This window comes from Thermobia domestica, chromosome 5 (genome assembly GCF_964235325.1).
Source record: "Thermobia domestica chromosome 5, izTheDome1.hap1.1, whole genome shotgun sequence".
In the NCBI taxonomy this organism is placed as follows: domain Eukaryota; kingdom Metazoa; phylum Arthropoda; class Insecta; order Zygentoma; family Lepismatidae; genus Thermobia; species Thermobia domestica.
This window is the reverse complement of record NC_137458.1, coordinates 128,885,050-128,909,257: the sequence shown is the minus strand read 5'-3', so window position 1 is coordinate 128,909,257 and position 24,208 is coordinate 128,885,050. Positions and strand designations below refer to the sequence as shown.

Here is a 24,208-nt window from a genome sequence, read left to right as displayed (position 1 = left end):
CATAAGACGTTCACGGAGTACATGTATTTCTCAAACTCTTGGGGGAGGCAATTGCCCCCTCCTGTCCCTTCCTAATTGACGCTTTTGCTCGGGTTTCTCCCGTTTGCTTCCACTTTCTTCATTCCACCATTTCATTCATTTCTCATGATCACCGTCTCCTTTAGCCTAATCGGCATAACCGTGCGACTCAATCTTAAAGATTTCGTTTCAGTTTTATATCTGATTAATTGTTAAGGATGTTTGTTAAGAAATTGTTTATGTCCACATGTTGTTTATTTGTAAAGGTATGTAAAGTAAGGGAAGGGACTGAAGTTTTTCCTGTAGGTATCTCATTAAGTTTTTTTTTTTTTTTAATTGTTAATTGTTACAATTAATGCTCATTATAATTGTGAAACGGCTGGAAGAAATGAGAGTCTAGGAACGTAAATTTTTCATAGTATATTTTGTTTGGTTTTAAATCACACTAGCGCGAAAGAAATTAAAGAAGAGGGAACCTTATCTTCTTCTATTATCTTGGTATGAACGAATCGGTGACTCATAGAGCAGTTAACAGATCGAATCGGTCGCTCATAGGACAGTTAACAGTTCCTGTCGCAAGTAGGAATGTCGCACGTGGGACGACACCGAAAAAAATCAACTTAACATGAAATGTAGTTAAGACATTAAGTTAACATCCTCATAAAGATTTCTGAACCATCTTTTACGCACAACAGAATGTATGTGTAAACAAATTATCTCTTATTGTGTTACATTGTTGAGTTGAGTTGATTTTGAGTTTAACGTCCCGTTCAACAGCGAGGCTATATGAGACGTGGACCTACTGATTAACGTGGAATCCGAACCACATGAGCTCCCGCCGGGAATCGAACCCGGGTCTCCCACGCCAAAAGCGCGTACGCTAACCGCTTAGCCACGGAGGAGCTGTGTTACATTCTTTTTGTATCACCTTCACTTCCTACAATTCACAAGTTTCTCAAGTGTACTAACTACCAAGATTCTTTTATTTAAAAATATATATATATGTAAGGATTCAGATAACTTTTCTGGCAATTACATATAGCGTACCTTCCTTTCTTTAACCCGCCTTTACGGGTGGTATTGATTGCATTGTATAAGTATGATAAGTATAAAAATCATTACCATACATGGGCGCCCGAAGAAAATTTTCTAGGGGGGGGGGCTCAAATCCCTGGATGCTATATTACGTTTGATATTTTTTATTTGTATTAAGAAAATCTTAAGAAATTTGATACATTTTCGTGAACCAGGGAGGGGTCGGGCCCCACCCTGCCCTCCCCTTCGGGCGTCCATGTTACCGAACCCTTTATTATTGTGTGATATGAAGCTTAAGTCTTAATGTCGCAATGTGTAAATTTAATTTTGACAGTGAAAGAAATCTTGTATAGAATAGTAACGGCTTTAGGATGAAGGAGTCAATAACGGACTATATAGGCTTTGTTGTACTGAAAAAAAAAAAATAATAATAATAATAAATTGGCCAAGATATGAACTTAGTCTGCGTGTTCTGTCTGAAGGAAGGTCTAGGTCCCACTTACCCTAATATAGCTGGGCGAGTCCACTAAGCCAGTAGAACAGGGAAAGGGTGGCTAGTTTCTTTACCCTGTGTTTCAACAATAGTTATAGCAAACTCAAAATTAAGAGCTGAAGTAGAGAAACAGGATATCTTTGTGGCATTAGTGTAGTGAAAATTGTGAAACGTTTCCTGTCTTTTGCAGAAATAAGGTTTAAACCATGACATTCACCATCCTAAATCCACCCAAGTCGAATCAGCGAGCAGTATCCAGTTTCTGAGTGCAGAAGGATGTCAACTAGCTGAGGTTCTCCGTTGGATGAAGGACATTCATGTAGATGCATGTGTATCAGGGGTAACCGTCGTGGGCTGGGAATGTTTCGCATACTTCGAACAAGAACAAACGATTTTTCCGTCTCGGCCGAGCGCATGTTGTTTGATCTGTGAGTAAGGTTTGTGCATAATTCACGTAGGCCGTCTCGGCATATGCATCCTGGAAGATTCGTTCATCCTAGGAAACACTTTAGCCCGCTGACATTCCTCTGCACGCAGAGACTGGATGATTACTCGCTGATCCGACTTGTATTTGAGTGGTGAATTCCATGGTTCAAATTTTATTTCTACAAAGACAGAGTACATTTCACAATGATTACTACACTAATGTTAGTCTACAAGTATATATATTACTACATAACACTACAATAATAGGATTCAATCCTATATCATCGACTGTTTCACCAGGGGTGCCGAGCAAGTTTCATTTGATCACCCCTTCCGTTGTCAATATTAAAGTTCAAATAAAATGACCAAAACGGTTTTAATTGAATTTGATTATTCAACCTTAAAAATCTTTTTTAAAAAAAATATTGAGCGAATGAGAAACACATGAATATTAGTTTTCTACATAATCTCTCACGCTTGATACAAGTTTGACATTACTTACGAGGTGCTTCAATGCCTCTATAAAAAAAAAAAAAAAAAAAAAAAAAATGGTTGGCTGTGAAACCAGCTATGCACCAGAGTCAACCACCATTCGTTGCACCTCTTCATGAGATTAAATTTCTTTACCCCTAGTGCCTCTTTAAGGGGTCTAAATATGCAAAAATCACTGACGTGAGATTAGGTGAGTCGGGACAATGATGTAGATATTCAAAATGAAGGTCTTCAATGATCACAGGCGTTGCACTAATAGTACGAGGTAGGGCATTGTCACACTGCAAGAGGACATTTGTTGTCAGTGGGCCGTGTTGCTTGTTTCGTAATACGAGACATTGTTAACTGTACGTCCCTTAGGCATATAGTGCTCTAAAATGACGGATGTAGGACCCAGAAGAGAGTTAACAATAACTTCCCTGCAGATGACATGTTAGAAACTTTTTGAGGTTGAATGATGATGAACGTATTCCAAGGTTTATTACTCAGTAACGAGATCGTCAGAAAGTCGTTAACTTTTCGTTTAAAGTGGAGTTCTCTGGTGGCTATAGAGATAGCGTAAGTGTCTGTGGTGTGAGACCCAGATTAGATTCCCGACGGGAGCTCATGTGGTTCGGATCAGGGATAAAACTGAATCTGAAAAGGTAGGAGCACGCATGACGTCACGCCGTCCCTCGTGCCTACCTTTGCCCGTTTTATTTTTTTTTTAGGAAGTGGGGGACGCCATAGATATTTTTTGAAAGTGAGGTAACGGCGTCTACCCGCGTTCTCTCTCATTTTTACCCCTGGTTCGGATCCCATGTTAAGTAGCAGAACTATATCTCATATAGCCTCGCTGCTGAAATAGAAGTTAAACTCAATTCAAATCCAAATCATTTGAATCGCCATAAAAGTTCTTCACATACTTCAACACGTCACTGTTTCAGCTCGTCTGCCAGCTGCCGTGTTACCCCATCTGGCGGCACTATCCGAAGAAAGAGCACATCGTGGGTATGTTATGCGCTGTACTATATGACTTATGTCAATTACTGTCGCTACTTCATCCACAGTCTGTCGGCAATTGTCCCTTATTACAGCTTCAATCTTCTCCGGTGTCACAACTCGAAATGCTTGTTGCTTCAACAGATATTACACCATTTAAGAATTTCCTACTGCACTCATAATCTTGTTGCTGTGACAGACATGCGTCGCCGTACTGTACCTTCATTCTCTGATGAATCTCGATAGGTTTCGCACCATCGCCCGTCAAAAATCTTACGACAAAGCGGTTTTCCACCTTGGTGCATATTGATAGTGGAACGACCATGTCAACTTTCACAACTATAGCATCACACTTCAAATTTATAATAAAGTTTTTGGGCTTACATTGAATTAATCTTCGTATATTTAATGATAATTTTAAAAAAATGCTCATAGAAGAAAGCATTTCGTTGTCCATACAGTGATCATTACCGAACATTTATTATGTTCATATATATATATATTTTTTTCAGTGTGTCGTGGGACTCTATTCATGATTTTTTTTCTTCGGAATACTCTAGTGTTGGAGGATTCCATCTATTGCTTATATTATTTATTATAACGATAATTTATTCATGTTGCAGTGCATTTAACAAACGATCATGTCAGACGTCCTGCACCTTGGGCTACCAGGTCTTCTCAGTCAGCTGTGCAATTTTATTTATGGACAAGGTAAGTTTCAGCACATTCTGAATTCTTATTAAATATATAAAACCTTCGATAAAAAGAAAATAGTGTATATTTTATATGTAATCTGGATATAAGATTTTATATTTTCTGTTTGAGTTAGGTAATTCTCATTTGATTATTGGGATTCTTCGCTAAAGAAGTTGTTAGCTGAGTATTCTTCATGGCCTATGTAGGAACGTAGGTTGAACCATGTATCTGTGCCAATTGATATAGCATATATATATATATATATATATATATATATATATATATATATAGCTTTCGAAATACTTTATGTAAAATGAAATAATTGGATAACTAGTACCATGGGAAAAGTTCAATGAAACCTGTACCAGTACCAGATAACGTAATTTTCTACGCATACTAGACATGGATGCTCAAGGTCAACGAAATATTAACACTGAAACCACAGCAATAATCACTTAGAACCAATAGGCTTAATCTCAATATTTTATATAAAATATAATCTCACAAAATGCTTATTATCTATTAGACTATTAATCTGCATTACCGTTTCGGCAATATATCAAATATATCATTACTTTCATCAGACATGTTATTATTATCGTCAGACACATTATTTCAATATATATTGACCGACCAAAGTGTAACACACATTAGTAATGGTAAGAGTGTGCTTTTATCATATTTTTTTTATTTGTTATATGTATGGTTTCATAGCTACAATGAACAGTACTCATTAACTTATTGACACACCACCACAACTATATATTTGTCATTTTCTTTTATCGATGACTGTATAGCTTTCATTATAGTTAAGTACCCCTTAGAGTTTCTATCTACGTAGTCTTTAAAACAGAACAAAAATTGAATTATTTTTTTAATAACATCCCACAGTTATGCCCCTTAGGCTAAAGGAGACGGATAATTAATAAAAAGTAAAATATTGTAAAACTAAGTTTTGTGTGCCCTCTCGCCAGGAATCGAACCCAGTACCACGTGCGCCAAAGACCTACACGCTTAACCACTATACAGTGGGTATGGCTGGAAACAAAATTAAATTCTTGTCTTTATTATTATTATTATTATTTGTAGATTTCTGGGCCTTCGGCATCTAAGGCCATTTAGCCCTTCACGATTTGAGAGATGACGTCCCTCGGCGAGCACACTATCCGGGAAAAGGGAAGGAAGAAAGGATTGGGGAAGGAAGGAAGCGGCCTGGGACCTATAAGTTAGGGACCACCCCGGCATTTCCCTGGTGTGAATGTGGAAAACTCAGGAAAGCCTCATTCAGGGTGGCTGGCCTGAAAAAGCATGTTACACTTTTTCGACCGAGTGACCCTACCGGGAATCGAACCCGGACCGCTCGCACCGAAGGCGAGAGTATTAGCGACTACGCTACTTGGGGCCACGTAGCAGTAGTAGTAGTAGTAGTAGTAGTAGTAGTAGTAGTAGTAGTAGTAGTAGTAGTAGTAGTAGTAGTAGTAGTAGTAGTAGTAGTAGTAGCAGCAGCAGCATACAAATTCATATTACAGGACATCGTTGAAAATGTAGATTTAAAGCAAAAGGAAAATACAAGTAAAAGTTTTAGGGTTCAAATTAAATTATTAAAGTTAGTTAAGTTTAAAGATCATTTTCAGCACCAGAGCTATAAGAGGTGACGAATGAACTTACACATGCAGAATCCAAATCACTCTCACAGGGTAAGAAATGCCAGGATACAAAAGAGTACAAGTTATGTGGTCAATTAAATTGATAGATTGAAATTCAAGGTCATTTTTCAGCACTGAGGCTGTATAAAATGGAATCCAGTACTTAAAATGACAACCACACTACTACTCTGGATTTTACCCGAGGCTTTATGGTCCCACCTTGGATCCGAAACAAAGCAGGTTCATAGGAAGCATGGGCATTACCAACTTAACCATGAAAGGCACATGCCCAATTATAATACGAACATTTTCTCTCTGTATGACAGAAAACAGGGAAATAGTAATATTTTCTAACTAGACTGAGTAATTAACGGTCTTTTCTTTATCTTTAATGATCAAAAACGACTGGAAGTTTTGGAAATGTGGGTGTGGAAAGTAATGTAGAGAATTAGCTGAGTCGAGCGGAAAACGAATGAGAGAATATTAGAAACGATGGAGAGAAAGAAACAACAATTTTAAATGTTATTAAGAAAAGGAAGAGAAACTGATTGGGACAATTGGCTACGAAGGAACTGTATCATGAGGGACGTGCTAGAGGGTATGGTGGCAGGAAAGAGAAGGAAAGGGTGAAGAAGACTGCTATTAGTGTACGATATCAAAATAGAAAAATCATACTTGAAAACGAAGAGGTTAGAGGAATTCCATGGAGCATGGAAACTTCTCAGTTGCGGAAAATGACCTCCCAATAATAGTAGAATATTTATGATGATGATCATCATCATCATTAACTTTCAACTTTATTTTGCAAATTAACAAATTGTTGTATTATATTTCAAGTTTGTAATAGCTAGGATCCAACAAATAAAAATATATTTTAGAATATATACTGCGAGTTGTTCTAACTTGGGTTTGTCATATTACTATGCTCTTCATTTCAGGCAAAACCCAACAAAGTACCAATTGGTCCACTCAGGATTACAACCAGGAATCAACTGTACCAATTTCAACCCAGACCACCCGACAAAAATTATCATCCATGGATACCAGGACAACGGGAAAACCAAGTGGGCACGCGACATAAGGGACGGTAAGTAAGTCTTGTTTAAAATAAATAAATAAATAAATAAATAACAGCCTACAAAGAGCATTGCATTTCCTCGTCTGTCCAAATTTGGGTGATTTTGGGATATGTCGTAGCTGAGGACCCCACGGTCAATTGTTTATATGGGGCCAACTCCTTATGACCACCCCTGTAACCTCCAGAGGTCACCAAAAGTCACACCGTACAAAAAGCATAGCATTTTCTCGTCTGTCTCATTTGGGTAATTTTTGGATATGTTGTAGCTGAGGACCCCACGGTCAATTGTTTATATGGGACCAATTCCCTATAACTAACCTTGTGACCTCACCTCCAGAGATCACCAAAAGTCATGCCGTTACGTGGACTATCCTCATTTGCCGTAGCCCAGTATAACACACAACTATTTTTTGTATGCCAAGTTTGAACCAGCGTGACCTTTGGTGACCTCTGGAGGGCACAGGGTTGGTCATAGGAAGTTGACCCCATATAAATAATTGACCGTGGGGTTCTCAGCTACAACATATCCAAAAATTACCCAAATGAGACAGACGAGGAAATGCAATGCTTTTTGTGCGGCGTCCTTTAAAAATAAATGTTAACCAATTAAGTTATCCAGTTTCTTTTACATATCTCTACTGTAAAGGTTCTTTAACAGAAAAAATGCGAAACACTAATAGCAAATTCTTTTCTACTTGGTTACATCTTTTTACCTTATTCTACTACCAGCACTTTATTATAAACATGAGGAAAATGTACCAAAGAATTTGTATTATTATTATTATTATTATTATTATTATTATTATTATTATTATTATTATTATTATTATTATTATTATTATTATTAAAGATTTGACATCTAAAACCATTGGTATTAAGACACTTGTCATTTATGACGTTATAAACTGCAAATAAAATTCTCGTCTATACATTTTTTTTTAGAAACTATTACTATATTAGAAATTATTACTATAGAAATTATTACTATATAGAAATATAGTACTATAGAAATATAGAAATTATTACTATATTTAATAGTATTTTGTAGATATTACTTGGCTTACTTTTTACATTATTTATATTCTTTATTGTCTTTAATTTATTCACTATTTTTTTTTTTTTTTTAAAAAGGGGGGGTTGAGGCTAGCGTAGAGTCTTAACAGATTTTGTGGTTGGATCTCATAATATATAGTGTTTATTTATACCAAATTGCACGTAAGTGTTCATTTTACGAGAGAGGATCAGAAACTAAGGTTACAAGGCTAATATTTTTGGAGTTTCGTCTGTTAAAGAGGAACGAGGAGTGTGCGGTAATTTTAATACACGGAGTTAGTAAAGAGTTTCAGCTACCTACGGCGCTAGTTGCATCTAAACACAAATGACGACTCGTTTGGAAAACTGGTGTTGCAAAGTCCGCTCAGTTATTCTATTTCTGTGGGTGAAACGTGTAACCAGAGCTGAAATTCACCGGAAGCTGGTAGATGTTTACAGAGAGACTGCAATGTTTCGTCAGCATGTCGCAGAATGGGGTCGACAGTTTGCGGCTAGTAGGGAAAATGTCACCGACGAGGAGCGCAGTAATCGACCCAGCACAGCATCAACAGGTTTGAAAACAGCTCGCGTAGATGAACTGATTCAGGACAACAGGAGGATCAGATCGCAGAACTGGAAATGTCGATCGAACGTGTTCGTCTCATTGTGCACCTAGGAGGCCGTCGTTTCAGACGAGGAGGTGAAATACTTCGTGACAATGTGACTGAACACATGAGGACAGGATTTTTACTAGGAGGGATTCTTCAAACTAATCCCACGATGCGACAAGTGTCTCAACCGATGTGAAGACTATGTCTAAAAATAACCTAAGGTATGTACCATGTATTGGCTGTATTGGTTGTATGAAATAATTTATACACGTTTCACTGCAGGCTTTGTAACCTTACTTTCTGATCATCCCACGTATATTTAAAATCGTGTTAACTTTTGGATTATGTATATATTAATGTTTAATAACTTAGGTATGCGAGAGAGTACTACTATGTTTATTTTTCCAGCTTACTAGTTGAGAGTGAAATTCTGCAAACCTATAAAATATGAACAAATTTATGAATTTTCTGAAAGAGGATAGTGGGATTTTGCGAAGGTATCTGCATAGTTTTTTAAAAAAAAATGATATTTTTGCTTCTCATAAGAGTATATCTATTTCATCCATGCATGGTCATGATCAATATCAGGAATTGTCCATTCTGCAGGATCTCCCTTCCAGTTAACTGGAAACAAACATTTTCTAAACGACACTTCTCAGATATAATTGAGAATGCACAGAGGTGATATTTAACTTTATTAAAATCAATTTCTATATCTGGTAACTTTCAGAAACACCAAGTATAGATTTAATGCAAAAGATTGGAAGTCAAAGTTAAGGAATAATGGTATTGTGCGAAAGTTAGAAAAAAGTTTCGTAAATATGATTTAAGAAGAGGAGGGAAAAGATATTTCCAAGCTGAGAGGAATTGAACATAGAGACAAGCAGTGGCGTATTTACGATTTTGTTTCGGGAGGGGCTTTGCTAACTTTCGGGGGGGGGGGCTTTGCCTAGAAATGTGAAAATTCTGCAAGATATTTCATTTACTTTACTATACTAAGTAAGATTTCGGGGGGGGGGCTTAAGCCCGGAAGCCACCCCCCTAAATACGCCACTGGAGACAAGGAAAGAAAAGTTTAGAAGGGGAAGAATTTTTATATAGCATGTATTATGATTATTATTACTCTGTGGTTACATATATATGCGACAATCTAATTCCATAATGGCCGTCACTTCTGTATGATGGCCAGCTAATAATAATAATAATAATAATAATAATAATAATAATAATAATAATAATAATAATAATAATAATAATAATAATAATAATAATAGATACAGTGGCGGCTCACGAAGGAAATCACATCGGTAAAAAATACAATTTCATCATTATTGTTTAAGGGAAGAAAACTTGCCGTGACGATGTAATTTCCCTCATGTTTTGCCACTGAAGAAAAAAAAATATCCATCCACACCTCTCTTAAAGGCATCCTGTATTACAGTAGTAAATCCTTTAGTAAAATTTAAAAAGAATAATAGTCTTTTATTGATAGAAATGTGAAATATGTGGGTTCTTTTTAAAGAGAGTTGGATAACTGTCATTTTTTTAAAACATGGCATAATTATATAACATGTTTCTATTACTCCTTTTTTTTCTACTTTCTAAATTCTTTATAGAGTATCTAGCAAGAGAAGAGATGAATATTGTGTCTGTGGATTGGTCTAACCTCGACACACGACTCTTATATGACGCTGCAGCGAATGCGAGGAAAGTAGCCGCGCTGACTGCCAATCTTATTGATGAAATGTATGATATGGGAACACCGCTTGAGAATATTCATGTCATTGGGTTTAGCCTTGGTGCTCAAGTGGCTTCGTTTATTCAGAGAAATATGAAGAGCGGGAACTTGGAACGTATAACAGGCACGTAGACAACATTTGTGATGCAATAAGCATTATGATATAACTGATGCTGTGTCAACAAAATAACAAACAAACTGTCATTAAATAAAAGAATAAATAAGTATTTGAAATATTAACAGCAATAATAAAATAATACATCTATTTGTTCAGAGAACTGCTACACAATTGTTTTCTCCTTTTACTTAGGTATGATACAACGATATCTGTATATAGTTTAAGTATCGGTATTGAAGTGTATAGTATTTATCTACCCAATTAACCCTAATTATTTTATTATTAACATTTAGTTGACCATTGGTGTATTGCATACGCATTAAAATTTGATGGGCAAACAAGAGAGATTAGGCTTTATAAAGCAATTGAAAGGGTGAACGAATACTGCTTTTGGATGTTTTCTGTATTTTCGGGTAGTTGAATAGAAATCCTATATTCCCTGAAAAGTAAAGATCCCATTGAATACGGTAAATCAATTATTCCTAAGTAAAGAGTACACATTCAAAATTACTGGTCAATTGACAACGATATTGTTATTTCTTTGGTGAGTCTAAGTGCAATCAAAAACAAATTATGACTTTTTAAATTTAAATCTGAACAAAAATTCATGAAAACATACCTTAAAATTGCCAAAATTTTTCTAAAATAAGTATTTTTTTTTTAAATCATTAACTAACTATATTTTCTAAATATTTGAAGTTTTGTAAGAAATTACATCCTGAATCATTTCTTGCAGCCTAATGTTGTCAATCATACGAAAGTAGTCTAGCCTACGTGTATTAGGTAAATTACTTCAAGCCATCGTGTCCGTGGGTACTCCTGTTTCCTTCCATATTCTCATTACACCAAATATTCCATCACCATTCACTTTCTTGAATCATCCTTCTCCCTTAGCATAAAGGATATAATTGTGGGACATTAAACTGAAAGATTTCATTTCATTTACTTCATAATTTATGCCTTGATCATTAAACATATAGAGATATTTGAAATAAAAATTGCTAGATAAATTGCAAAGAAAATGTGTTTTATTATACAGAGTTATGTAAACAAGTTAATAAATTAGGCATGGAATTAGTTTCTGGGTTTGATTTGAGTTTAGCGTTTCTTTCCGCAGCGAGGCTATACGAGACGTGGATCTACTGCTTAATATAGGTTCCGAACCACATGAGCTCTCACTGGGGATCGAACACGGGTCCTCCGCATCAAAGCGCGTATGGTATGTAATTAGTACCTGGTACCCTAATAGCATAGAAAGTAAGACAAACATTGGGGAAAGATAGGCTAACCGATTGCCAATGTTGTTTATATGGTATAATTGGACGCTTTGTTAAGCACTAACCAACCAATTTATTTGGTATTGTAAACCCAACAAGAATTTCATCTAAGTTGGATTTCCAAATTTTAACCTGCGCTGGACTAATTATATTTTATGCATAGAGAAACAGTAACTGGGAGTGCGGAGAAAAAACCATTGGCAAATGTTGGCAAATTGTTAGTTGATCAACTTACGCTTTAAGCTACGTTTGGCCGACGTACGAGTATTTTCTAACTTGCAATGTCTAATTCTCAATAATGGCGACAATTGGCCTAGATAGGGCCACACTAGGATATACGAGGGCGGGGTGAAAACTTCTCGGTCTGACCCAGAGATGGCACTCCAATCAGCAAAATTTTGTTGTTCTTGTCTGGGGGCGCTTTTCAGTTGTTCGTATAACAAGTGTCAACTTGTTCTCTCAAGTAGTTTGTCTACAGGCATTGTTGCAATTGGACGTCTTGCATGTTAGTTGTGAAAATGGATAAACTTGAATATCGTGCGGTAATCAAATTTTTCGTTTTGGATAGATTAACCCCCACGGAAATTCATCCGAAGTTGACAGAAGTTTACGGGGAATCTGCTCCTTCCATGTCAAACGTTAAAAAGCGGGCAGCTGAATTTAAACGTGGTCGCACACTCCTCGAAGATGACCCACGTGAAGGAAGGCCGAAAACTGCAACCACACCGGAAACAATCGAAAAACTGCATGATATCGTATTGGACGACAAGCGAGTGAAGGTGAGTGAGATAGCTGAGAGTGTGGGGATATCGGAGGAACGGGTGCGAAACATCTTGCACAAAGAACTAGGGATGCGGAAGCTCTGCGCAAAATGGGTGCCGCATTTGCTGACTGCCGACCAAAAGCAAATGGGAAAACGATTTTCGCAGCAATCTTTGGGCCGATTCAAAAGGGATCCGACCGATTTTGTGCGGCGATTTGTGACAATGGATGAGACATGGGTTCACCACTACACGGCAGAAATGAAACAGCAGTCCAAGCAATGGGTTGGAAGCCAGTAGTGCAGCGCCGAAGAAAGCGAAGACGACCGTATCGGTCGGAAAGGTCATGGCCAGTGTATTTTGGGATGCGAAAGGGATCCTGTTAATTGATTACCTTGCAAAAGGGAGAACAATTACAGGCGAATATTATTCCAACCTTCTTGACCAGCTGGATGACAAAATTCGTGAGAAGAAGCCTGGCTTGAAGAAGAAGAAAATCATCTTTCACCAGGATAACGCACCTGTGCACAAGGGTGAGTTGGCGATGGGAAAACTGCGGGGTTTAGGGTAGGATTTGCTCGGCCACCCCCATATTCTTCTGATTTGGCACCATCGGACTTCTATCTGTTCTCAAACTTGAAGAAATTTCTTCCTGGGAAGCGCTTCACATCGAATGAAGAAGTTGAAAGGGTCATGGATGACTATTTTCACAACCTTCCAGACTCACTTCCGGGAAGGAATACTGATGTTGAAGAAACGCTGGACCAAATGTATTGAAATTAAGGGAGATTATGTGGAAAAAGAAAATAATTTTTGAACTGAAATTCGCAGTCTTTCATTGTCAGGTCGAGAACTTTTCACCCCGCCCTCGTATGACTAAATTGAAAGCGAAAGATTATTTTTGTCCTTTAATTATTGACCCTTTATCATATAATAGGAAGTCCAAAAGTACGAGTCAATTATGTGGTAGAATGCAGTCGCATATGCAATCAAATATTGATTATGAATATAAAATGTGGGAAAATGCTTCTGGCTCCACATTCAAATGATTTCGAGTTCCAATCCTGCTGCCATCCATTCTGAGTTTTTTTTAGGCCTTACCTCAACACCACCAGATGAATAATGGAATAGTTTCTTTAGTAAAGATCAAATCAATTTCCGTTAATAATAGCTTTTTGTGTTTCATTATTAATTGTTTCTAGTGAAAAGTGGCACCATAGCTATAGAGACTTAGTTAATTAAAATTAAAACTGAATAAATGATTTCTTGAATTTATTGACGTTTCTCATACTATTTCTTTTAAAAAAAATAAAAGGATTACTTTCCGCTCAATACAGCAGTTCAACGTCAGTTTACATGTTTGATGATTAAGTCTTCGCTGCGGATTTAGCTGATACTTTGTTCAATTCAATGTAGCGTAATTATTTTTCAATAATAATAATAATAATAATAATAATAATAATAATAATAATAATAATAATAATAATAATAATAATAATAATAATAATAATAATAATAATAATAATTGATGTTGGTGAAATATACGTCCTTCTTTTCTTCCATAGGCTTGGATCCAGCAAAACCTTATTTTGAAATGTATTTAAATGAATCTGAACGATTGGATGCATCTGATGCGAATTTTGTTGACGTCATTCATACAACAAAGCTGATCCAAGGTTATAGAGAAAGCATTGGACATGCGGACTTTTTTCCTAACAACGCGGAAGTTATGCCTGGGTGTGGAGCTGATGTTCTAGGTAGGTTAACACAGCAACATTCTCACTAAATCGCTAACGCTCATTATATACAATGGAATAAATTCTAGGAATTTTCTTAGAAGTTTCCTTAAGAATAATATTTATGAAAAATATTAGAGTTTACTGTCCTTGAGTACCACGCACGTAAAGATTTCCTTTCTGATAATGAGTGTCACTGCCAATGTAACTCCCCAACTAATTTCGGTGAAAATCAGTAGCACAGACAGATATTTGTTTCAGGGGCCTTAGTGTTGTTATATGTTACTAGGTATATGCGCTTGTATGCATTTGTCAAAGAAGACATTTAGGATGAACTAGTAATAAAACAAAACTAATAAATTTATATAAAATGTTAAACTGCATTTGACAAGTAACAGAAATAACCACAAAAGAAGTCCAAAACTCTGGTTTTGATAAATGAATTAAAACTGAATAAACAATGAGCAACAATCGAACCTACGTAAGTATTCATTAGTAATAAATGGCCTAAAAGTAAACAAAGGATTTCCAGATTCGGAGTTGTTGCAATACAAGATAAGAACTTATATATATATATATATATATATATATATATATATATATATATATATATATATATATATATATATATATATATATATATATAAAACTAAAATAGAAATGGAACAAGTACCAAACTACATTGTCGGAACTCTTTGAAGTTCCCCCTTCCCTACGCCACTGATGAAACTCGCGGAGGAAAGATACACCAATTACAAATCTATATTATAAAAGAGAACGCACAAATCCTTTGTTAGCTCATCACGCTAATACGGCTGAACCAATTTCTTTTATTTTTGGGGGGTTATTAGGATTTGGACCCTAGATGGTTTTTATCATATCACTGTAATTTTTAATTACCAGTGTCTTGAGATAATTGACCATTCAAGTGTCCATACGTACAAATCCTTTGTTATTAGTTCATCATAGGTAAAAATAAACGTATTTATATGCAACCCGCATGACCGTGTCACTCGGCGGGTTAACATAAATGACAGGCGCTATAATGTTAACATTTACTGCAATTTGAAAGCGAAAAAGTAAAAATTATCTAAGTAACAAAGTTTATTGCGTTCCGGGGTGACCGCAGCGAAGCGGGGTGAACGCTGCTATCACTCGGCGGGTTAACATAAATGACAGGCGCTATAATGTTAACATTTAATGCAATTTGAAAGCGAAAAAGTAAAAATTATCTAAGTAACAAAGTTTATTGCGTTCCGGGGTGACCGCAGCGAAGCGGGGTGAACGCTGCTAGTCTATTATATAAAAGAGAACGCACAAATCCTTTGTTAGCTCATCACGCTAATACGGCTGAACCAATTTCTTTCATTTTTGGGGGGTTATTAGGATTTGGACCCTAGATGGTTTTTATCATATCACTTTAATTTTTAATTACCAGTGTCTTGAGATAATTGACCATTCAAGTGTCCATAACGTACAAATCCTTTGTTAGTTCATCATAGGTATAAAAATAAACGTATTTATATGCAACCCGCATGACCGTGTCACTCGGCGGGTTAACATAAATGACAGGCGCTATAATGTTAACATTTACTGCAATTTGAAAGCGAAAAAGTAAAAATTATCTAAGTAACAAAGTTTATTGCGTTCCGGGGTGACCGCAGCGAAGCGGGGTGAACGCTGCTAGTGTAGCTATAAAAATGTACTTGATTAGACTTTTTCTTACTTCGTGTCGTTTAAATTATCAAAAATTTTCCAAATAGAGCGTTTTGAAGAATAATTTCGTACCGTATAATGTAACGCCATACACTTTGATATATTGATACTAGGGAAACAATTTCTAGGACTTATTTCGTCGTGTGTAGCCTCACTCAACCACATTTATAAAAAGTGATGTGAGTCTCTCCTCATTCTTCATGAGGATCTGTTATTACCTACTACTCTTCATTACACAGAGGAAATTTCTTTATTTACCCCTTAAGACCCGCTGCATATTGACCTAAGTAGGGATGGCCAACATTTTTCGGAATCCGGAAAATTTGTTTTACAGAATCGGAAATTTAACTTTCCAGATTTCGGAAAAATTCCGGAATTCAGAATAAATCCGAAATTTAGAAAATTTTGGAATTTTTCCAAAATCGGAATTTTCGAAATTCCCGATATTTTCCAAAATCCAGAGTTTTTCCGACATCGGAGTTTTCTGAATTCCGAATTTTTCCGATTTTACTTTCCGGACTCTGGAAAGCAAAAATTCCGAAATTGGCCATCCCAAGACCAGTCAGGACAGCCGAGTCGAGGCAGAGGGGAGGTATGAGAGGATGCAGAAAGAGCCCTCAGTGCATTGACTGTGTATCTCATTAACAACATCGGAGATTCCTTTGCCTAGTTCGTGCTCAATTGAATATTCAGCACGAGGCTTTGTTGCATTGCTCACAATACTGTCCCTCGGCTTGGCTGTCCTGTCTTCTTGTCAGTGTAAGAGGGCCAGACATGACACACAGAGAACAACAACATAAGTATGATATTACTCTTAAAACCTCAAACATAAATATTTAAAACTGTTGAGTAATAGATTATTACTTCATACTTTACAGTACAATATGTAAATTTTGAGATCCCAACAGTGTTGATGTTATTTGCAGTAATCTACAGGAAACAGTAGTGATATCGTTTCTACCTAACAATTTACTGCTGGAGTACCTAATCTACAGTACATGTAATTGTTTAATTTTTGTTTTGATTTGTTAATTGTAGGAGCTTGCAGTCACAGAAAAGCACATGCATATTTCATAGAGTCTATAAACTCTGATGTAGGATTCAAAGCAGTCCGTTGCCAATCCTGGAGGAGTTTTACCATTAATAATTGTTCCGAAGAAGAATTTGTTCTTATGGGAGACCGTTGTCCAAAAACGTAAGTTATTCTGTAACTAATAATGAGTGTCATGATTAAATTACAAGTAAAAGTTGCGAAAAGAGTATTTTGCGTCACTGTTAGGAAACGACAAAACAACAATACATTGGAATCTGCTAATTAATTGTATTTTGGCTACATATGCAGTACATATACTAAATAAATAAATAACCATTTCTACCAACAAAATCAAAAATTGTCAATTTAGCTACGGACGAGATACTTTTAGCGCCACGATTATTATTTTTTTTTTTCAATTTTCTCAAAAACTTTACAGGAGATTTTACCGTCAAACTATGTTATCTTGTTCAGTTCGATGTGGTCTATCTACTGATGATATACCCTACATTTGAACCATATTTTAGTTAAAATTTAAAAAAAAATGAAATCTGTGAGTTTTACGTCCCACGGTTATGCCGGTTAGGCTAAAGGAGACGGTGATGATGAGTAATGAATGAAATGGTGGAATGAAGAAAGTGGGAGGAAACGGGAGAACCCCGAGAAAACCCACGCACACGGTGTTTGTCCACCACAAAGTTCACTTGGCGGGGGCTGGGATCGAACCCGGGACCCCAAGCACCAGAGGAAAATTAAAATTAAAATTTAAGAGTTAATAATAATTTCTAGGTTACATCTCATTAACTATGCTACTTAGCGTATAGTTTGTTTCAACAGAAGTGCAGTTCGTATATTTTCTATAAAGGATATCGCCTTCTACGTATGGTGGCTTGTGCCATACATAACTCATCGCCCGTGGGAACTTACGCAAAACACCCCTGATAGCTAAATGGCCAACCAGTCCAGAACACTCATTTCAAACAATTGACAACCGCTTGTAAACTCCACGTGGACTCTTAGTTGCCACAGTTCCATTATAGGGGATTGTAGCAAAATGTGGAGGCCCTGGGAGACCATAGTATTGGGAATGGGAAGAAAGAACAGACACAGTGAGTCTTAAGACATTGCAACCCCGCAAATACGATCAAAAGAGGGATGGAGGGAAGAAAGGATACTGTTGTAGAATTCAGCATGGGAACTTCAAAAGCAGTCGCCGAACTGCACGCCTAATGATTGAACACAATATGCGTCATCTCACTAATGACGTAATGAAGAGGTTAATGATGAGAGTATATTTCATTGGCAGTTTCATGTTAATAAATGGCATGACTAGTAGCCTACATCATCAATTTTTAGGTTTACAAACTCGTTGTTGTTTCTGTGTCCTCCATTTTCTCGAAAACTACGCACTATCATTACATTCACACGTCATTTTGTTCAGCATAGTAAGATCTATTGACTGGTAAGCCTACATGGCTCATCTCCGGACTCTTTCTCGTTAAACAATTGTATTTTAAAATTTATTGCTTTTCTGAAATAGACATTTCTTGCTTTTTAAAAATTATTCTTTGGGCATAGTAGAGTGGTGTTGGTGAGTGATCTTTGACGTATCTGACGTGGCTTTAGCTTTTACCTCATTTTGACTTCGATTCATATAGCCTCGCTGCTGAACGGGACGTTAAACTCAAACTTATTTTGACTTCGAATAATTTAAATCATTTCTGTGATCATACTACATTCGCTGGTTTCCGCTTTTGGCCTTGTCTATACGAATCTCAATCAAATTTGCAAGCCGCCAAATTAGAAACCTGCAATTATCTTCATGTCAATTTTGGTTCAAATTGGTAAAGTAATTATAATGATAGCACAAACTTGGTTCTCGCATGGTTGACACGCTTAAGATTGTGATGGATTGCCATAGGAGCTACAAATTATAAGTTTCATATGCTTAACGAAGCTTGTGGTCCTCCATAAATTATTTAAATTCGAACAAGACTGCTGGAATTGTGTCTATACCAAAGAAATTAAATGCGGAATAATGCGCAGTAAAAGTATACCTCGTTAGCAGTGGCGGAGGGGAAACAGACCCAGGGTGTCCGGGCACCCAAAAGGTTGGGATAATGCACTTTGGTAGGGCCTACTTGATGTTTGTAATTTTTCCTCGGAAGAAACAGTATACTTCATTTCGAAACAAAATATGTCACTAAACAGTTCCTAGACACTCTGTGTTCGCCAACATCATCTTTATTCTTTAAAAATGTTTGCATTTGGGTGGTATAGAAATCGAGTTTTCCAGGAATCCCTGTTATTCAAAGAGAAGAAAGGAAAGAAAAGAAATGAAATATTTAAGTTTTACGTCCCACGGTTATGCCGGTAAGGCTAAAGGAGACGGTGATGATGAGAAATGAATGAAATGGTGGAATGAAGGAAGTGAGAGGAAACGGGAGAACCCCGGGAAAACACACTCGGTGTTTGTCCACCACAAAGTTCACATGGCGCGAGCTGGAATCGAACCAACTACCCCATGCACAAGAGGTGAACGCTCTACCACTGAGCCACTGCGACCCCGGAAGAAAGGAAAGAATGAGGGCTTATATGCTTATGGTGACCTTCAAGTTATTGTTTTACTGTTTGACATAGCAATGACCACAGTTTACACGTCCACCTTCTTTGACCCAAAACTTTTGCAGACTGATCCAGGCAATACTGAAAAGAATCAGTTCCTTTCTGATCATAAAAGGAGGTTCCGAAAAAAAAAATAACTTTACCTTAGTTGAAGCAATGAACATTTTTGAGCCCAAGAAATCATTGACCTCGACAAAAATAACAAAACATGTGACATGTCATCGACATTTTAAATCATTCACCGCCATTTCCAATAACATTAACTACAACTCTAGCCATCAAGGAAAGCGGTGATCAATGGATTTCGATAAATGCTCAGCAGCTAGTTTCCTTAACCTACAAGGAAAAAAGAAAGGAGAGGAAAAATAAAGATTTTCCTTTGTTGTTTTGGTTTCATTTAATGAAAAAATATTTGAGGAAAAATTGTTAGCAGGAAAGGGTGACTTGTAGCGTGTAACTATCTCACAGCAATTGCAAAATATCGCAAAGCGTTTTACAAAAGTGGTTATAGCGGAAAAAAGACAATTGTGTTAATTTCGGTTAGGAAAATGTGCAAACAAAGGAACCAAAAAACCATGGAGAAATCTAATCAAGATATTAATTCAGTAAGAGTGGAAAAACGTTTTAGAAAAATGGATAGAACGGAAAAAAGACAATAGTGGTGTTAATTTTGGCGAAGAAAATGTGGAAAAACAGCAATTGAGAAACAACGAAGAAATATCTAAAGAGGCCAGTACTTCAGACAAAGATGTAAATATTATTATTATTACTATTAAAACTAAACATTCTGCTGCAATAAACGCATATACCGTATATATAAAAATCCTGACTACGTTACTGCTGGTTAGGTTGTTAGGTATACTATTCAGTTAGGTTAAACACAGTAAAAGAAATCATATAACCAGTGGCGTATTTAGGGGGTGGCTATCGGGCTCAAGCCCCCCGAAATAAATAAATTTATATATATTATAACTGTATACCTACATAGACCCAGTATATATACCCACTTAGGAGAATGTACACTCATGTCCAAAATGATTGTCGCATATCTATAACTGTCTTATTGTAAGAATATAATTTGATAATGATCTTTCAGGTTACTTTTAATACTGCTACTATGTGTATAATCGGGAAATGTATATTTGTAGTAAATTTTATAGGAAAAGAATTATAAATACGAAAATTAAAATGAGTAAAACAAAATGTTTCTAAATGCACAAGAAAGATTTATTTTCGCTTTATTGTTTTTACTTACTACTCTTTTGACATGAAATTTTCCACATACATGTCTTTACCGATTATACACATACTAACATTATAAGAAATAACAGGCAAATTCGTTATCAAATTATATTCCTACAACAACATATTTATAGACATGCGACAATAATTTTGGACATGAGTGTACATAGCCCAGCCGAAAAAATCCTAAATACGTCACTGCATATAACTGAAACTTTTTACACTTTATATTTTATTCTTCTTTTAGTTTTGTAAATTTCCAATTTACTTGTATATTAGCAATTAAGGAAAAATGATTTATATAAAGGTAACCGAGAAAGTTCTGTCGCTTTTGTGGAGGTTTGTGTTCAATTGACCCTCACACCGTGAGTTGAATGCGAATGGAGATAAGGTGAAGGTCCTGTTCGTGTGGGTATATCCAACATATTATCTGGTTGTGACAGTTCAGTTACACCGTGAACTTCCGTAAGGACAGAGTGAACATGAGAGCTCAACAGAGCTTCATAAGGGAGTGTATGCTGTACGAGTTCAAACTAAGGTCAAAAGCCGCTGCAGCGGGGCGGAAGATACATCAAACTTTTGGTGATGATGACGTGACTACGCGAACAGTGCAGCGGTGGTTTCACGAGTTTAAGGACGGTGACGAAACACTCGAAGACGCACCACGTGCCGAAAGACCAACACATGTACAGAATGAAGATCTTCAGGCAGCAATTGAGGCGAACATTGGCCAGACATGTGAGGAACTGGGGCTACAATTCAGTGTGAGTGAGAACACATTCGGCAGCTTTTCCATCAACTTGGGAAGTACTACAAGTTGGGTCGATGGGTTCCACATGATTTAACTCCTGGCCAGAAGGAAACGCGAGCAACACTTGTGTTTCTTTGCCATCTCATCCGAGGAAGGAATTATTTCTGGACAGGAAGTTGACATTTAACATCCCATGAACAGGTTCCAAATAGCCGAAAGCAGCACTGATCCTGCTGTGTGTTTGATAGACTGTTCGCGGAATCGTGCATCGGGAACTGCTACCAGCTGGTCAGAGAATCAATGCATCTGTGTACTGTCAGCAGTTAAGCCGTGTTCAAGAAAAACTGAAAACTCTGGAGCCAGCACTTCTGAATTGCAAAGGGATCCTCCTGTTACAGGACAATGCTAAGTCTCACGTGGCTAGGATGACCCGGGATACTATTCTACGCCTTGGATGGGAATCACTATTTCATCCACCATACTCCCCGGACATTGCACCGTCCGATTGTTACCTGAAGGTCGTCGATCTGATGGGGACTATTTTTGATCTTCCAGATACGTCGTAGCTGACATATTGATGTTCCAAGGTGGTGAGTGAAAAAGTCACAGAACTTTCTTGGTTACCTTTATACTTATGAATTAGCAATTCTTCTATTACACATAAATTAATAAGATTTTTTAATGTTCTATTTTTAAAATTATTTTTCAGTGCTCGAGGAAACTTCTATCTCTACACCAATTCAAATTCGCCATATGCAAGAGGAGACAAAGGAATATTAAGAGCCAGATCAGGATAAAGGTTGCGAACAAATAATTTATTAGTACAGCTAGATATTTTTAAATTACACTAGGATAATTTCCGAATTTCAAGATTTAAAAAAAGGTCAAACCGCTTCGGATAATTTGTGTAATTTATTATTAAGTACAATTGTCATATCCGCGTGTATATGTATATCTGACGTCAGAGTAAGGGGTATTCAGCTATTTCCTACAAAAATTGTACACTGCATTTTCTCTTTACTGGTACACATCTATGGACTGAAAGAAAAGTCAGTGGTAGAAGACCAGTGTGAAATCAGCAAATTCTGTTTTATTATTAATAGACTTATTTTGTAAAAATTGCTGTCATAGGCCTACTATTTCTTTTTCATTATGTTCTAGAAAAACGGCGGGAAATCAGTGATTTTCTTCCTTAAGGGAAATATAAAATATTGCCTTTTGTTACCTATCAAATTTTGATGAACAAAAAGTTACCCTAATATGTAATGTAATGTAACTTCTATCTAATGATTCTTCAAGGTATACTTTAAAAAGTTGGATGCCTCCATTCGGAGCTAAGATACATTAAATGGCGATTACAAGTGCTGGGCGCATATTGTAGCAAATAGTGTCCCAGTAAAGTCCCCTCACATTTTGATTTTGTCCACCCCTGAAAAAAAAATCTCTAAGAAAGCCTGCTTCTATCTGTACCCAGGAACTTTTTTTATTTCACAGATTTGGAGGCTTTCTCTATCCAAATTTCAATCCGATTAAAGAGTTGCGCAAAAGTCAATTTACTCACACGCCGCGCCGTACACGCTTGCTTGAATATAGCAAAATCCCCATACTAAAACAAACTTGAACCTCAATTGTCGAACGAGCACATTGTTGCAAAGGTGACACGACAATGTGACTAACCCTATTACGCAAATATATCACTTAGCACGAATGTGTAATTTTAATGTGTTACTCTGCGTGGAAATAAATATAAAGTTAGGACCCCGACGCACCATGGCGACTGAAATACTAGTTTGGCGCCCAGCTATTTTGAGTGGTTGTCTCAATTTACCTGGCAGAACTGGCATCAGTGTTGCCAACAAGTTGATACAAAAAGTCGCTAAATAGGAGATGAAATGACTCCAATTTTGGGTGAAAAGTCGCTAAAAAATGTTCGTGGAGTTTTACCTTTATATATATTGTGTATATGTGTGTGTGTGTGTGTGTGTGTGTGTGTGTGTGTGTGTGTGTGTGTGTGTGTGTGTGTGTTTGTATGTATGTATGTATTAAATACGTGATCAATTCAAGCCATAGCACTATATACTCTAAAAGAACGTATATGAAATACTCATATACAGGGCCGGATTTAGGGGGTGCAAAGGTGCACGTGTATTCCCCCCTCCCCCTTCGTTGTAAATATACACTACCTAAAGTGAGAAGGCAGCAGTGAAAATAACAACAATTTCCAAAAATGTCTGCTGTCATGTTTCCGTTTGGGCTTAAAACAGAGGGAAGTTTTGCAAAATCGATAGTTTAAGTCAATTTTCTAAAAGTTGGAAGAAAAGGATTTACCGAGAACAGACACTTAGTATTTCCAGGGCATTTCCTCACTCATACTACAGATGCCTAAAGGCATTTAAAAAATTCCAACTCAATTCAAATGTACTGGTAGTTATTGGCGCAATATATATATATATATATATATATATATATATATATATATATATATATATATATATATATATATATATATATATATATATAATATAACTTTATGATCAATTTTGCTTCAACGAAATCAAAAATAAGATTAGAAAAGGAACAAAATTCAAGGTCTAGGAAAAATCTTACTTCAGTTCTACTCACGCTTCTACAGATAATCTGTTTGCTATCGTTAATGAAATATGTGTGCTTCTAAACGGAAGCTCTGTAAACTAAACGACATTA

At 36.5% G+C, this 24,208-nt stretch overlaps 1 protein-coding gene across 1 annotated transcript in view; it reads left to right on the top strand.

The window, feature by feature from the left end:
* Positions 1–23,937, top strand: part of LOC145684692 (pancreatic triacylglycerol lipase-like) — a 48,737-nt gene extending 24,800 nt beyond the window's left edge. Inside the window, exons 2-7 of the mRNA XM_081757073.1 lie at positions 4,069–4,156; positions 6,726–6,874; positions 10,125–10,370; positions 13,968–14,159; positions 16,893–17,049; positions 22,215–23,937. Of these exons, the coding sequence (XP_081613199.1) occupies positions 4,069–4,156; positions 6,726–6,874; positions 10,125–10,370; positions 13,968–14,159; positions 16,893–17,049; positions 22,215–22,302 (920 nt within the window). The 3' untranslated portion in view covers positions 22,303–23,937. The remainder of the gene's footprint in view (positions 1–4,068; positions 4,157–6,725; positions 6,875–10,124; positions 10,371–13,967; positions 14,160–16,892; positions 17,050–22,214) is intronic.
* Positions 23,938–24,208: the final 271 nt, after the last annotated feature.